General features: G+C 37.6%; 1 protein-coding gene across 3 annotated transcripts in view; it reads right to left on the bottom strand.

The window, feature by feature from the left end:
• Window positions 1–15,373, bottom strand: part of KPNA1 (karyopherin alpha 1 (importin alpha 5)) — a 75,686-nt gene that overhangs the window by 25,864 nt on the left and 34,449 nt on the right. For all 3 annotated transcript variants that reach the window (XM_011950808.1, XM_011950809.1, XM_011950810.1), the window contains 5 exons: window positions 13,506–13,600; window positions 6,137–6,268; window positions 4,519–4,607; window positions 4,094–4,193; window positions 2,018–2,181 (listed from right to left, as the gene is read on the bottom strand). In XM_011950808.1, coding sequence (XP_011806198.1) covers window positions 2,018–2,181; window positions 4,094–4,193; window positions 4,519–4,607; window positions 6,137–6,268; window positions 13,506–13,600 — 580 coding nt within the window. The remainder of the gene's footprint in view (window positions 1–2,017; window positions 2,182–4,093; window positions 4,194–4,518; window positions 4,608–6,136; window positions 6,269–13,505; window positions 13,601–15,373) is intronic.

Here is a 15,373-nt window from a genome sequence, read left to right as displayed (position 1 = left end):
AGAAAGAAATAAAGAGTATTCAATTAGGAAAAGGGGAAGTCAAATTGTACCTGTTTGCAGATGACATGATTGTATATTTAGAAAACCCCATCATCTCAGTCCAAAATCTCCTTAAGCTGATAAGCAACTTCAGCAAAGTCTCAGGATACAAAATCAATGTGCAAAAATCACAAGCATTCCTATGAAAAAGGGCTAATATCCAGAATCTACAAAGAAATTAAACTAATTTACAAGAAAAAACAACCCCTCAAAAAGTGGGCAAAGGATATAAATAGACACTTCTCATAAAAGACTTTTATGCAGCTAACAGACACATGAAAAAATGCTCATGATCACTGGTCATCAGAGAAATACAAATCAAAACCACAATGAGATAGTATCTCACGTCAGTTAGAATGGCAATCATTAAAAAGTCAGGAAACAAGAGATGCTGGAGAGGATGTGAAGAAATAGGAACGCTTTTACACTGTTGGTGAGTGTAAATTAAGTTTAACCATTGTGGAAGACAGTGTGGCGATTCCTCAAGGATCTAGAACAAGAAATACCATTTGACCCATTGATCCCATTACTGGGTATATACCCAAAGGATTATAAATCATGCTACAACAAAGACACATGCATGTTTATTGCAGCACTATTCACAACAGCAAAGACTTGGAACCAACCCAAATGTCCATCAATGATAGACTAGATTGAGAAAATGTGGCACATATATACCATGCAATACTATGCAGCCATAAAAAAGGATGAGTTCATATCCTTTGCAGGGACATGGATGAAGCTGGAAACCATCATTCTGACTAAACTATCACAAGGACAGAAAACCAAACACTGAATGTTCTCACTCATAGGCGGGAACTGAACGATGAGAACACTTGGACACAGGGCGGGGAACACCACACACCGGGGCCTGTCTTGGAGGGGGGAGTAGGCGGAGGGATAGCATTAAGAGAAATACCTAATGTAAATGACAAGTTAATTGTATGTAAATTGTATTACATTTACCTAATGTAAATGACAAGATGACTTCTAGGGTGATTTGCTCTTCTAAAGATGAAGCAGCAAGTACCTAAGTGGCATTTCCATCTTTGGCAATGTTGTCAGCAAATCAACATCGTACGTATGTATACCTACGTAACAAACCTGCATGTTGTGCACATTTACCCTAGAACTTAAAGTATTTTTTAAAAAGCCAAAAAAAAAAAAAAAAAAGAAATGGCTAAAATATATAGTAGTCTAGTGACTGAAGAATACAAAGGATTACTTCCCAGATTTTGAATGATGTTCTTCAGACTCCTGCAGCATCATACTGCCATTAATTCACATTAGCACGACATTACTGATCTGCATCCAGTCTGTAGCCTGCTATAATCCCAGAGTTTTGTATTTTGTATTAATACATTATAACTATCTAATCTATTCCAAATGTCATGTTTGAGACAATGTCTCCTTGCATCTACTTTCTACTTTGAATTTCCCATGGCTTGTAACTATACCATTTCTCCATTATGTTATCACTTTCATTTTTTTCTTCTGCAGTATCTAAAAATTTGATTATTACGGTCTCATATTATTTATCACGAGTAAATCTTCCACTTCATTATCAAAAGCATCACAGACATGATAAAGCAAAATAGATTAAATTTCTGATACTTGTCTAAAATAAGCTCCAAATGAGACAGACAGATAAGGAATGACTATTTTAGTGGCAGTATGCCTTCTGATGTCCAGTGGTTGATATCAGGTCATCCAGTATGAGCCTGCAACTACACATATTGGAGTTTTCCCAATGTTTCTGCTAAAGGCCTGCTAACAGCAGAGGAGTAAGAGGTTCTCTATAAACCTCAATAAAACAAGACAAACGGATCTGACATCAACATAAACAAGTAACAAAAACAGTAGCCCAAAGCACAATAAATCAATTATCATGTACAATCAATTAATATTTAAGTATTAGCAGCTAGAAAACTAGTACCAAGGGAAAAAAAGTGGACACACTTTCTAAAAGATATCTTACATCAGCAGTTCCACAAGTCTCCTACATACTCCAGCATCGATGACTGCTTGAATTTTATCATTGGGTCCATCTGATAGATATGAGAGGGCCCAGCAGGCATCAGCCAGTACATCAGTGTCACTGACAAACAGCAACCAGGAAAGCACATTCAGACATGGAGAAACCTGTAAAAGGAAAAGGATGATTATGAAATTTAATAGACTAAAAGCCAGAAGTGAAGTGAGATACTCAAGAAGGCAACCAGGCATATACTTGGTGACTTCTAGGGTGATTTGCTCTTCTAAAGATGAAGCAGCAAGTACCTAAGTGGCATTTCCATCTTTGGCAATGTTGTCAGTGATCTTGCACTAATCTGTAGTCAAAGCTCAAGGAAAATAATTTCAGAGAGCAAAGTTTTATATACATCAATTCTTTGAGTGAGATTCCCTGTCAAAACACAATCTTTGTGGACTAAATAGGTAAAGGAACTTTCACAAATGTGCAAGCTATGAAATTCTGTATTTCAGATACTTTGTTACAGACCAAAAATGCTAAGGTTTTAAGATGAATTCAGTGAAATATGATTCCAAATTAAAAACAACTACAAAAAAACTCGTTTACTTTAATATCCAGAATCTGCAAGAAATTCAAATCTAACAAAAACAATCCCATCAAAAAGTGGGCTAAGGACACAAACAGCCAGTTCTCAAAAGAAGATATACAAACAGCCAACAAACATATTTAAAAATGCACCCAGGCACGGTGGCTCATGCCTGTAATCCCAGCACTTTGGGAGGCTGAGGTGGGTGGATCACCTGAGGTCAGGAGTTCAAGACCAACCTGGCCAAGATGGTGAAACCCCGTCTCTACTAAAAATACAAAAATTAGCTGGATGTGGTGGTATGCGCCTGTAATCCCAGCTATTTGGGAAGCTGAGGCAGGAGAACCTCCACCTCTTGAACCCAGGAGGTGGAGGTTGCAGTGTGCCGAGACCGTACCAGTGCACTATAAGCCTGGGCAATAAGAGCAAAACTCTGTCTCAAAACACCAAAAAACAAACAAGAAAAATAGACGTTGGCATGAATGTGGTGAAAAGGGAACACTTTACACTGTTGCTGGGAATGTAAACCAGTAAAACCACTATGGAAAACAGTGTGGAGATTCCTTAAAGAACTAAAAGTATAACACCATTTGATGCCCAATCCCATTCCTGGGTATCTAGCCAGAGGAAAAGAAGTCATTATACAAAAAAGATACTTGTACACACAGGTTTATAGCAGCACAATTCACAACTGCAAATGCACAGAACCAACCCAAATGCCCATCCATCAACAAGTAGATAAAGAAAATGTGATATATATACCATAGACTACTACTCAGCCATAAAAAGGAACAAAACAATGGCATTTGCAGCAACCTGGATCGAACTGGAGACCATTATTCTAAGTAAATTAACTCAGGACTGGAAAACCAAACATCAGATATTCTCATTCATTAAGTGGGAGCTAAGCTATGAGGACGCAAAAGCGTAAGAATGATACAATGGACTTTGGGGAGTCAGGGAGAAAGGATCGGAGGTGGGTGAGAAATAAAAGACTACACACCGGGTATAGTATATACTGCTTGGGTGATGGGTGCACCAAAAGATCAGAAATCACCACTCAACAAGTAACTCATGTACCTAAACACCACCTGTTCCCCAAAAACCTATCGAAAAAAAAAAAGAATCTCGTGGACTCCCAGAGAACTCACAGAACACACTTTGAGAACCACTGTTTTAAAAGAACTGAAAGGATAGTCTCTTAATACAGTATACTAATTGTATGCAGCCTAATTTCAATAAGCTTTACAAATTCTTCCTTCATGCTATGCTTTATTTGCAGTCCCTTCGTAAATGTGCACCTTCAAGCTATGCTTTAAATTTGCTTTTTAAATAATAAAGAGAACCAACAAAAACAACACTGTTTCTCCAAAAACAGATAAAATTCTAACATTTTAAATTTTAACAAAAATTATCTTTCTGTTCACCTTACTATTGGTTGCTATATTCTTTTAATTGTACTTTTTCTGCCAGTGTCCCAAAAGCATAGTCCTTACCTTTGCAAATTCTGGAGGTGGACTTTTCCCTCTACAGAGATTAGACAAAGCCCATACTGCATTCCGGGTCATGGTCAGGCGGTTTTGCTTTGAAAATAACCTACAAGCACGATGGTATAATAGTAAACTATATAACAGACAGTGATTATCTGATGACATAAATACTAAATAATAATACTTTTGATAAAGAGATGTCTTCAGACAGCTTTTCTCCAGAACATTAAAACTTCATTAATTCTGATGCAAGTAATTCAGAATTTTGGCATGGAAAAAGATAGGGTGCTGGAGGAAATGATCTATGCAAGAAAATATCTGGAATAAAAAATAACACTAGAAAATCCAAAATGATTTCCAAAGATGTAATGCTTTCTGAGGAATCTCTTACATTTTTATTCTCAAAAAGGAAGAAGGAAGAAGAAACTTACTGCAAAAGAGGGGGAAGGATATTGCAGTCTAAGACATAGTCCCTGCACATGGTACTATCTCCAGCAATGTTGCCAAGAGCCCAGACTGCCTGTGAAAGAATCATTCATTAATAAAGGCTACATAGTTTAATTCCCTCATAATTCTTTCAGATGCCAGTATATCATAGTAACACGTTCATTGGGGAGTCAAATGAAATAGTTGTAGGATTGGGGGAGGAAGATAAGTAATATCCAAAAATATACAATAAACAGAGGTTTTCAGTTTATTAAAGGAAAGAACTAATTCTTTTTTGTTTGTTTTTGTTTTTTGAGGCAGAGTCTCGCTCTGTCACCCCGTCTGGAGTGCAACACAGTGAAACCCCATCTCTACTAAAAATACAGAAAGCCGGGTGTGGTGGCAGGCGCCTGTAATCCCAGCTACTCGAGAGGCTGAGGCACGAAAATTGCTTGAACCTGAGAGACAGAGTTGCAGTGAGCTAAGATTGAGCCAATGCACTCCAGCCTGGGTGACAGAGATTATAAGACAGAAAGACAGACAGAAAGAAAGACAGGAAAGAAAGAAAGACAAGAAAGAGAAAAAGAGAGAAAGAGAGAGAAAGAAAGAAAAAAGAAAAGCAAGAAAGAAAGAAAAAGAGAAAGAGAATTTTCTTGCTTACCTAAGAAAACAGTGAACAAAAAGAAGTTTGTTTTCTGTACCCTTCTGCACAAAAGTAGCAAAGACTAGCCACTTTCTTTTTTTTGAGATAGGTCTCGCTCTGTTACCGAGGCTGGAGTACGGTGGTGTGATCTCGACTCACTGCAGCCTCCACCTCCTGGAGCTCAAGTGAACCCTCCCACCTCAGCCTCTCAAGCAGCTGGGACAACAGGCGTGTGCCACCATGGCCACCTACTTTATTTTCTGTAGAGATGGGGTTTCACCATGGTGTCCTGGCTGGTCTCGAGCTCCTGGGCTCAAGCAATCTGCCCACCTCAGCCTCCCAAGTGCTGGAATTACAGGCATGAGCCACAGCAACTGATCTACTTTCAACACTTGAAATTTCTACAAGAAAAAACCTCTATCAGTAACTGCTTACATGGTCTAAAAAAGGACATATACATGGCTTAAAGAATGTCAAGTTTGGAAGGGGAAGATTATTTTGTGTCTAAAAGAAATTCTGCCTACAGTCACTAAAAAATTTTCTATTTGACTAAGACTAAATTTCTAGAACACTCCTTTGTGACAATCCGTAGATTACCAAAGCCAACTGGCAAAACTCAGCCCCTTGTTATGACTGAAGGGAAATACTGTTTTTTTTTTTTTCTGAGATGCAGTCTTGCTCTCGTCGCCCAAACTGGAGTGCAATGACGCGATCTCAGCTCACTGCAACCTCCGCCTCTTGGGTTCAAGTAATTCTCCTGCCTCAGCCTCCCAAGTAGCTGGGATTACAGACACGCACCACCACGCCCAGCTAATTTTTGTATTTTTAGTAGAGACAGGATTTCACCATGTTGACTAGGCTGGTCTCAAACTCCTTGTGATCCACCCACCTCGGCCTCCCAAAATGCTGGGATTACAGGCATGGGCGACGTGCCCAGCCGAAAAATTTCTTTCACCTGCTTTTTTTTGTTTCATTTTTACCTGTTCCTGAACATCTTCAAACTCTGAGCTGAGCAACTCTATGAAGATAGGCACAGCTCCTGCCTGAATCACAATCCGGGTCTGAAGAGAATTTCCTGAAGCAATATTTGTCAGTACCCAAGCTGATTCAAACTATAAAGATAAAAATAATTTTCATTATCATTTTAGAATGTAAAAGCTTGTTTACTTACAACAGTAACATTTTCTGTACATGAAAAAAAGATTCTGAGATCATTATTTGCACATAACCTATCTGTTGAGTACTATATTAATTTTAAAAGAACATCCAGAAGAGACACCTCAACCTAGAAGAATATTCAGGGTGTCTAAAATTTCAGTTCAAGAAACAATAAACATGACACCATAAAAAGAATGAGGGAGTGTTACATATGCTGATATGGGATGATCTCCCAAGATATACATGAAAACAAAATGCAAATAGTGTACATTAATATGGCATTATACCATATTTTCTAAAAGCGTTAAAAAGGAATACACGCATTAATTTACTTATTGCACAGATTATCTCTAGAAGGAGTTATAGGAAACTAAATACTTGTTGCCTGCATGGAAAGGTCATGGTAACTAGGGAACAAGGATGAAAAAGACACTTTTCACTGGAAAGCCTTATATGCCTTTTAACCTGTACCATGTATGTTACCTAATTTTAAAAAAAAAAGATTTACAAACTTCTGTAGAATGGGCAAAGTCAAATGGGGAGAGAATGTTAGTGTGAAACATAAAATATAGGCACAGTGAAAAAGGCAAAAGGTATCAAATGTTAGGTAGGTGAAAGGAGTTAACAGCACATAATGAAAAGAAATGACAACTTCAAAGCGTAAGAGCTTCCAATAAATAAGAGGGCTCCAAACCAAAATACAGAGACAGGACTTTTTGGGCATTCTTAGTAGGGAGGGAAAAATGAAGGTAAACGGACTAAAGGTTGATATATAGCATTATAGCACTGGTAAACAGAAGATATAAAGGAAATTATGGCCAACAAAAAATAGAGCATACTACACTAAAATCTATCTCTAACACTAACTTGACTCTTTAGCCTAATATTGAGAAATCCAATAATGTTCTCTATTTAGTTAAGAATTCTTAATTACATTTCAGGTTGTTTCTTCCTCCATTCTGTCTTCTATTTAATAAAGCACATACACAGAAAAAAAGAAAAATTCCATGGTATGTCCTTTAAATCAGAGACAACAACAAGTCATCATCAAATGACCTGTGATTCTTCTAAGCTTCCAGATTAACTAAAAGGTAGCTGTCAGGTAGAAAACTAAATTCATTAATCTTTGGGAATAGAGGAAGACAGAGGAAATGGGCAATCTGATCAAATCACGTTCAAAGCTATGCTAATGATACAAAATTCATAGCAGAAGACACACAACCAGTGGATGTTCCAAAGAAAACTATAAAAGTGATACACATGAGTGAGGTAAGGTGGTTTAGCAGCAGCAGGGAGGCCCAGAGTAGGAGCACTTCAGTTAAATAAAGAGCCTGTATCTGGTCACTTTTCGTTATAACAAAAATTCTGGAGACTTGCAGATTAAACCCCAGGTACCATGAAATAAAAATTCTTCCCACATTTATCCCTGTGATTAAATTACTAATGAAAACAACACTCAGACCCTTTCAGTACGTCTGAATTAAAACTTGACACTTGTACTGTACTTTATATTTTCTTTTTCTGAGACAGAGTCTCACTCTTGTTGCCCAGGCTCGAGTGCAATGGCGCATTCTCAGCTCACTGCAACCTCCGCCTCCCAGATTCAAGTGATTCTCCTGCCTCAGCCTCCCAAGTAGCTGGGATTACAGGCATGTGCCACCACGCCCGGCTAATTTTTGTATTTTTAGTAGAGACGAGGTTTCATCATATAGGTCAGGCTGGTCTTGAACTCCTGACCTCAAGTCATCCTCCCATCTAGGCCTCCCAAAGTGCTGGGATTACAGGTGTGATCCCGGCCACTTTATATTTTCAAAGTACTATTCACATACTCGCAGATGACCCTACCACAACCCAGAGATGTAAGGTATCTGGCTTTTCTTGTGTGCAAATCAGGAAACTATCCAAAAAATTCCAACAATTTGACTAATGATTCGAGTAATGTTACACAGTCCAAGACAAGGACTGTTACAGCCTCGTAATCTAATACCTTATGAAGCCCAGTCATAGTTTCCTGAAACGTAATGCTGACCCAAAAATATTTCAATTGCTTGTAGTTTGGATATCTAGTGCAAGAAATTTTAAATAACAGTATGCCAGATTATTTATACTAAAAAAGAAAAAACAAGTTCACCTAAAATGTAGTTTCTTTTGCTTACTAGGAAAATTAATTTGTAAACCAGAGTCATATGATGTAAGTATAAAAGCAAACTGTCCCACCACAAGGCAGGCTCAAAGTTCAATAAACAGTCATCAGATAATGCAAACATCAAGTCAAATAAAAGGAAACTGTAAGGAAAAGTAATCTGGAAAAAAAATAAGATCAGAACACATACCATCTGTATAAAAGAAAAAGATTACAGTGAGATTTGGATGCAAAGAAATTATAATTATAATCTGGGTACATAGGGATATAGTACAGAGTTATTGGTGAGAAAAAATTACTTAGAATACTAATTGGTGCCAGCATTCAAACTGCTATTTTGAGTTTAGCACCAAAGATCTCAGGGGAAATGAGGGAGAATTCCAGAAGCTACACAAGTTAATAAAATAGAAAAGCAAAACAATTCAAGTGACAATGACTAAGAAAATGAAAAATAAGTGAATAACAGCCTGAATACAGAGAGTAAAAAGAAAGAGAAATTATTACATCTTAGCAAAAGAATAACATGCCAGTTATGCTCATCACTAAGTAGTACACAATGATGATAACCTCTGAATGCAATTCAGGAATGAAAACCAAGAACAGTTTTGCTATTACTGGGAACAGAAGTAAATGGGTAACTCTAACAAGAGGACCACTGAAAATACAACCATATTCATGCATTAATAAGGCAATAAAAACACACAGGGTGCTGATTACTTTGCTGTTTTCACTTTGTGAAAGCTAATCAAGCTGTATTTGTGAAATGTTCTACACCCATCTATACATGTGTGATATGTATGTTTATGCATGTATCCATATATGTATGAGGGGGAGGAGTAAAAAACAGAATTTCCCTGAGTATAGGTCTGTCTCTATTAATGTTAGAAGAACTAACTGGTAAACATATTTAAGTATATATGTTTTTTAAAAATTAGATGTACTTTAAACTACATAACTTCCCTTTCATCATAGTCTCTAATTTAAAGCTGTACTCCACTGAGATTTGCCATCTATTTTTGTTTTTGTTTTTTTCTAAATGTTTCAGCATTGGGTACTAGATTAGAATTTAACAAGAAATAGTTGTGAAATGGGAAAGCCTAGAATTGATGGCAAACACATATGCATAAAGTGATGATAGAAACAGCCAAAGAAATTAATTAAAGTAAGCAACCCTACTATGAGGAAATCATTAACCTGGAAAAAAAAAAATCTAAGAAATGGTATTGCCTGAAGTAACAAACGGTGGCCAAATAAAATTTTCACTTCTTTTGTTGTTTTAAACTATTATATTCTTAATATCCAAGAATGGCACCATACAAGGAAACAAGCTATCACGCAGCTGTAACTACTTATAAACTATAATTCCACTCATTATTTTTCACTGTCTTGAACTCACTAAATAAGGCTACAACTGAAATCTGCACACTGAAGGTTTGATGTTTTCTCTCTTCCCTTTCTTAGTCTCTACCTTCTGGCGCTCAGTTCCTTAAATAAGGAAAATGAGAATCCAAAGCTGAAGTACTTCTGACCTCCTATCAAGTTTCCCACTCCAGGTTGAGGTACGCCTGGTTCCCTTTCTCCATTTGGATCAGGACTCTGTTGCTGGCCACTTTGCCGGTTCCACTCTGGTTCCTAGCAAATGCCAGGCTCACCTGGAGAGCAAGTGAAAAGAAAGGCTCACATCAGAAAAATAAACCCAGATTGCAAACTCTGCAGAGAACACTGCCTGAGTCATCTGAGCAACTTTCCAGGAAAGGCAGAGAGATCAATGAAGATGCGAAAAGACACAGGAGGATGAAGGCTTACTGCAGTTTATCACATTAAGCTTTTAGAGGGGACAAGAAAGGCAGAAAAGGGGAAACTAAGCCAATGTAATTCAAATTTACAATTTTTCAAGGATTATCTAATATTTGGAAACAGAAGGCAATATATTTATTTCTAGCTATTTTTATAAGCTTCTATAAGAAAGTTTGGGAATGCCACATCTCAGCATTGCAAAGGACAGTACAAAGATACTGGGCCTGGACTCACAAGAACCAACAAAGTAGGCTCACAGACCATGCCATAAACCAGACCAGTCTCATGACAAGGGCTCAAGTCTATTTGAGACCTAGATGTCACTGAGCTTGAGAATGCTCTTAGCTAAAAGGCATTGTTTGCTTCCAAAATCCTAGATTCCACCCATGTTCACCTTCAGTACCTGGGCAGCAATGCTCAAAGCAGGTACTTTTATCTCCCTGGTTTGAGGTACCTTACTGACTTGGGAAGCCAAAAAGAACATAAAAAGGCCCTTCACTAGGATTCACAGTTCTTTATCTATGGAATGAACAAATTAAGTTTGTTCACAAGATTTATTAGTGAGCTGAGCCATCAAATTTCCTCTTGGCACCACACAGTATGACACTCCTTCTGGAAGAGAAATGACAAAAGCCCTATTCCAAAGCTACACTATTCAACTTTTAGTAAGCAGGTAAAAGTTTCAGGGATAGCTTACATCTGCGTGCTCTCCAAGAAGACAGAGGAAGGAGTAACCTCCAAGCTTCCCAGAGCATGTCTAATTATTTGAAAACATGGCAGAGCAACAAGTCTCCTGGCTTTAAGGTCTCTCTCAATATACTTGCCCTTCTTGCTCCTAGGTGGCCAAAGGTCCCCACTATTCACAGTGGAGAAAGAACACCATGGTGTCCTTAAATGTGCACATAAAAAAGCTAGAGATGGCCCTTAGATAACAAACAGGTTGGTTATTTCTCAGTCTTAGGACAGCTAAGACTATCCTCATAAAATCATGAGGTTATCACTTCCAGAGGAATCATTCTGCAATATTTCAGCCTAATTATTAGTTTGCACAAGGGTGGAATCTGGGAGTTTACGTAGAAGCAAATTAGAGATTTCTGAAGGCTTTCATCTTCAGGTGTCTTAAAATACAAGTTCCACAATTACAGAGTAATGAATTAAAAAAAGATGTAGAATGTCTTAGCCAGAAGAGGGCACTGTCTGAGAATGTACTTGTACTTTTTAAGGAGTACAAGGGAATGCAGAGATGTGGAAAGATCCATTTCTCCAACTTTTTTCATTTTAGATCTGAAAGGTTATATACCATCTATCTTTAATGCATAAAAGAACTAGACTTCCACAACCACCTAATAAAAACTGCCAGATCAAGGAGTAAATTCAGAATCTCTCATCTACTCTCATTCCCAGAGACAGGATAGAAACACTTTTTTCAGCATGAACAAAATAATTTTCCCTACCTCCCTCTTCCTACAAAGCATTTCAAATGATAAACTGCAGTAAGGTTCCTCATTTGGTCCCTCTGGTTCTTGGCAGGTTGCTTAGGGGATCAGGCTCTGTTCTCTGCAGTGTTGGTTGTCTGGATTTCCTTTTTTCCTGAGAAAAGTCTCTCTCTTCCCTTGCTCTCAGGGTGAACGTGATTATTTTTCAGGTGTCTGATGATCCTGGCCTTAGATGGGGACCAGAATTACAATCCAGGAGGCAGCTAGCAAAACAGAACCTTAATTCAAATGAGCATGGGAACTGGTAAATGTCAAACTGGAGAAGAAAAACTGATGGGACATTGAAGTACTCTACCTTTTCTGGATTTCCTGTTTTTCCTCTGGAAGGAACTCATCACCGCAACAAAGAGTGTAAAACAAAGAGAAAGAAAGGATAGGAGGAAAGGAGAGAAAACATCAAGGCAAATCATCAAGTTGTATGAATAATCTATAATGGTGTGGACAGTAAGGAACCTGGGGACAAGAGCTATCATTTACAAAAATGTCCCAGTGTCTACATGGTTCCAGTCTCAGAGTAAAGAACAGCACACAAGGGATGGGGGATATCTTTATGATTAACTAGTTTTTGGCCAATATTTTCTTAGAAAGATAATCCCATTTTGTGATCAACTTGGCATCTAACCAATTTTTGTAGTTGCATAGTCTCAAGGTCCAAGCCTTTGAGATTAGATCCTACAGGTGAGAATTTAGGGATCACATGTATTTGTTACTAATAAAGGCACTGACTCAGCTGGTTACTCCAGGGAAGTTTACTAAAAAATCACCAGTTTACTAAAAACCCAACTGTATCGGGGGGGGGGTGCGGGAAATAGTATTTTAGAATTTCCAGATAACTTCAAGGTGATAGTCAGCTGACTGCTGGTTTCTTTGCTTATGAAAATTACTGAATTCTTGGCTGGGCGCAGTGGCTCACATCTATAATCCCAGCACTTTTGAGGCCAAGCAGATGGATCACTTGAGGTCAGGAGTTCGAGATCAGCCTGGCCAACATGGCAAAATCCCGTCTCTACTAGTAATACAAAAATCAGTCGGACGTGGTGGCGGCCGCCTGTAATCCCAGCTTTACGGGAGGCTGAGGCAGGAGAATCACTTGAATCTGAGAGATGGAATTTGTAGTAAGCTGAGATCTTGCCACTGCACTCCAGCACCAGCGACAGAGCAAGACTCTGTCTCAAGAAAAAGAAGAAAAAAAAACCAAAATTCTGAATCCAGAGATTACAAAATTTCCTCTTGGAATCTCTTATATAGTAGAGTACTGAAAGCCTAAATTGACACAGCAATAAGGACACAGATTCCTGACAAGGTTATCTCCTTATCGGCTTTTTGTGGGGTGGAGGAAGAATTAATTAGGAACAGATTTGGGAATTAACGAGACTCTGATCTAGCCCATGTTATACCATCCTGAGAAAGTCACCAAGTATCATCTAAAACTCCCTCAAAACCAGTTTATGTAGCCCACACTTAGGTTCCTAGCTGTAATGGCTCCTCCGCTGTAAACATTTTCCTATTAGAGAAGTATTATCCACAATCAAAAAACATTTTAAACGATTAAAAATGACAAGAATTATAAAGAGTATAACGAAGGCCTCCATGTTAACAAAGCTATAAAAGCAGCTTGCAATGCAATTGTCAGGAATATCATTACAAACAAACTTAATTCTTCATACAGATAAAAATTAGTAACAAATTTGTGTACAAAATAAAAATTTTCAAAGGGAATTAAGTTATGAGGCAATAAATAAAAATTATTCGCACCTGCAGTGTACAATTCTCTTTTCGTTTGAGGAACTCCACAAACCTGGCCACTACTCCTGGTGTGCTGATAACTTCATCAATAGGAGGGTTCGGTTCTGTTTCCCCATAAAACAAAAGAAAAAAAAAAGTCCTTTGATTTCAATGCAAGAACTTGACACTCAAAACTCCTTAACATCCCTCCCTCCATTTACCATCTCTCATGTTCGAAATCTATCCAAAACAAATGAAATGTCAAATTGGGTTTATCACTTTGAGGACAGGGTAGTCTGAAAGGTTTCACAACGAAGACAAGTCTCAGTATGGGAATAACGGATGGGAAGAATTCTTAAAAATTAAAATTACTGCATCCACTTTTTAGAAAACCTAGAAAGCAGGGGGCAAACAAACCCTCAAAAGACCATTGTTACTGTTCTGGTATACTTCCTTCTAGCCTGTTTCCTATACATGGGTTTTAAGTCTAACTGCTCTTGTCTGTTGTAAATCGTCTTAAGGAACTGCATTACAAGATTCTCAGTAGGCCTGCAGAATTTAATTGTGTATCTGTAGGAGCTAGCAAGAATTTACGAAGACTGACTTGCCAACTTAATCTCACTTTTATTCATGATAATACAGTATCCTATAAATGATGTCACTCAATAAAAACTTATAAGGCAAATAGGAAGGAAATGTCACAGACAATCAGATTAATAACTTCAGTCAGAGACTGACAAAGTTACTGATAATATGCATGTGGCAATGCCAGAAAACCGGCAATTAGATCACCATACTACTAGGGAGATTCTTACTAGTATCTCCTTACTGTCAATAGCCTTACTGAAAGAGATGATTAACGGTTCAATGTTAATTTGGAGAGGACTCTAATGACATGTCATTTACCTGGTTCAACATTTCTATTAACCACTCAGATAAACACAAAAAACAAATTTGATGATTACAATAAACTAGTTAATACGCTGAGTTACAGAAATAACACAGAAAAAGAACAACAATAAGTCAGAATAGGCAACAACGACGACAACAAAAAAAAACAGAAATAAAGCAAAGTTCAGCATCTAAGTTGTTTAAAACACAATTTTAAAAAATCTACATGACTTCACAAACAACCTACAACAGTTCATGAAGAAAAGCACTAGGGAGTTTAGTTTGCTTAAAATTCAATAAAATATTACTATGCCACAACTATCAAAATAACTAGCTACCTTGGACCATTATTATCAAAATAGACACTCTTAGGGCAAAGAAGGTAACCTCTCACCATACCCTAAATTAATAACAACATATCTGATACACTGGATTCTAGTTACCACATTTTTAAGAGTGATGCTGGTAAACTAGAATACATGCAGGAAGGTAGTAGAATGGTGAAAGCCCTTAAAAAAAAAAGCACATTACAGAAGAAAACCATTAGGTTTAGCATGTTGAAAGAGGTAAGACATTTTTAAAGGGGTGAGGAAGTACACATTTCCTTCAAATATTTTTAATAAGCAGTCTGCAAAAGACAATTTTTTTTTTTTTTTTTGTCTATAGTGGTAGCTTTTTATTCCACTTAACCTCAAGGGATATATTAAATTTTTTTTAATCACCAATGACTCTAAACAACCATAACTTAATACTGGAGGGTTTAAGTACTTACTACCAACATTATAATCTGGTTCAGAATTCTTTTTACTTGCCCAGGTTGATAACAAATATCAGATTCCATTCTACACTAATTATACCAAAAAAAGTAACTACTGGCTGGGCGCAGTGGCTCATGCCTGTAATCCCAGCATTTTGGGAGGCAGAAGCAGACGGATCACAATGTCAGGAGATCGAGATCATCCTGGCCAACATGGTGCAAACCTATCTCTACTAAAAATACAAAAAAA

This window comes from Colobus angolensis, unplaced genomic scaffold (genome assembly GCF_000951035.1).
Source record: "Colobus angolensis palliatus isolate OR3802 unplaced genomic scaffold, Cang.pa_1.0 Scaffold31, whole genome shotgun sequence".
Taxonomy (NCBI): Eukaryota; Metazoa; Chordata; class Mammalia; order Primates; family Cercopithecidae; genus Colobus; species Colobus angolensis.
Note: the sequence above shows the minus strand (reverse complement) of the source record. Positions and strands in the feature narration are given on the sequence as shown.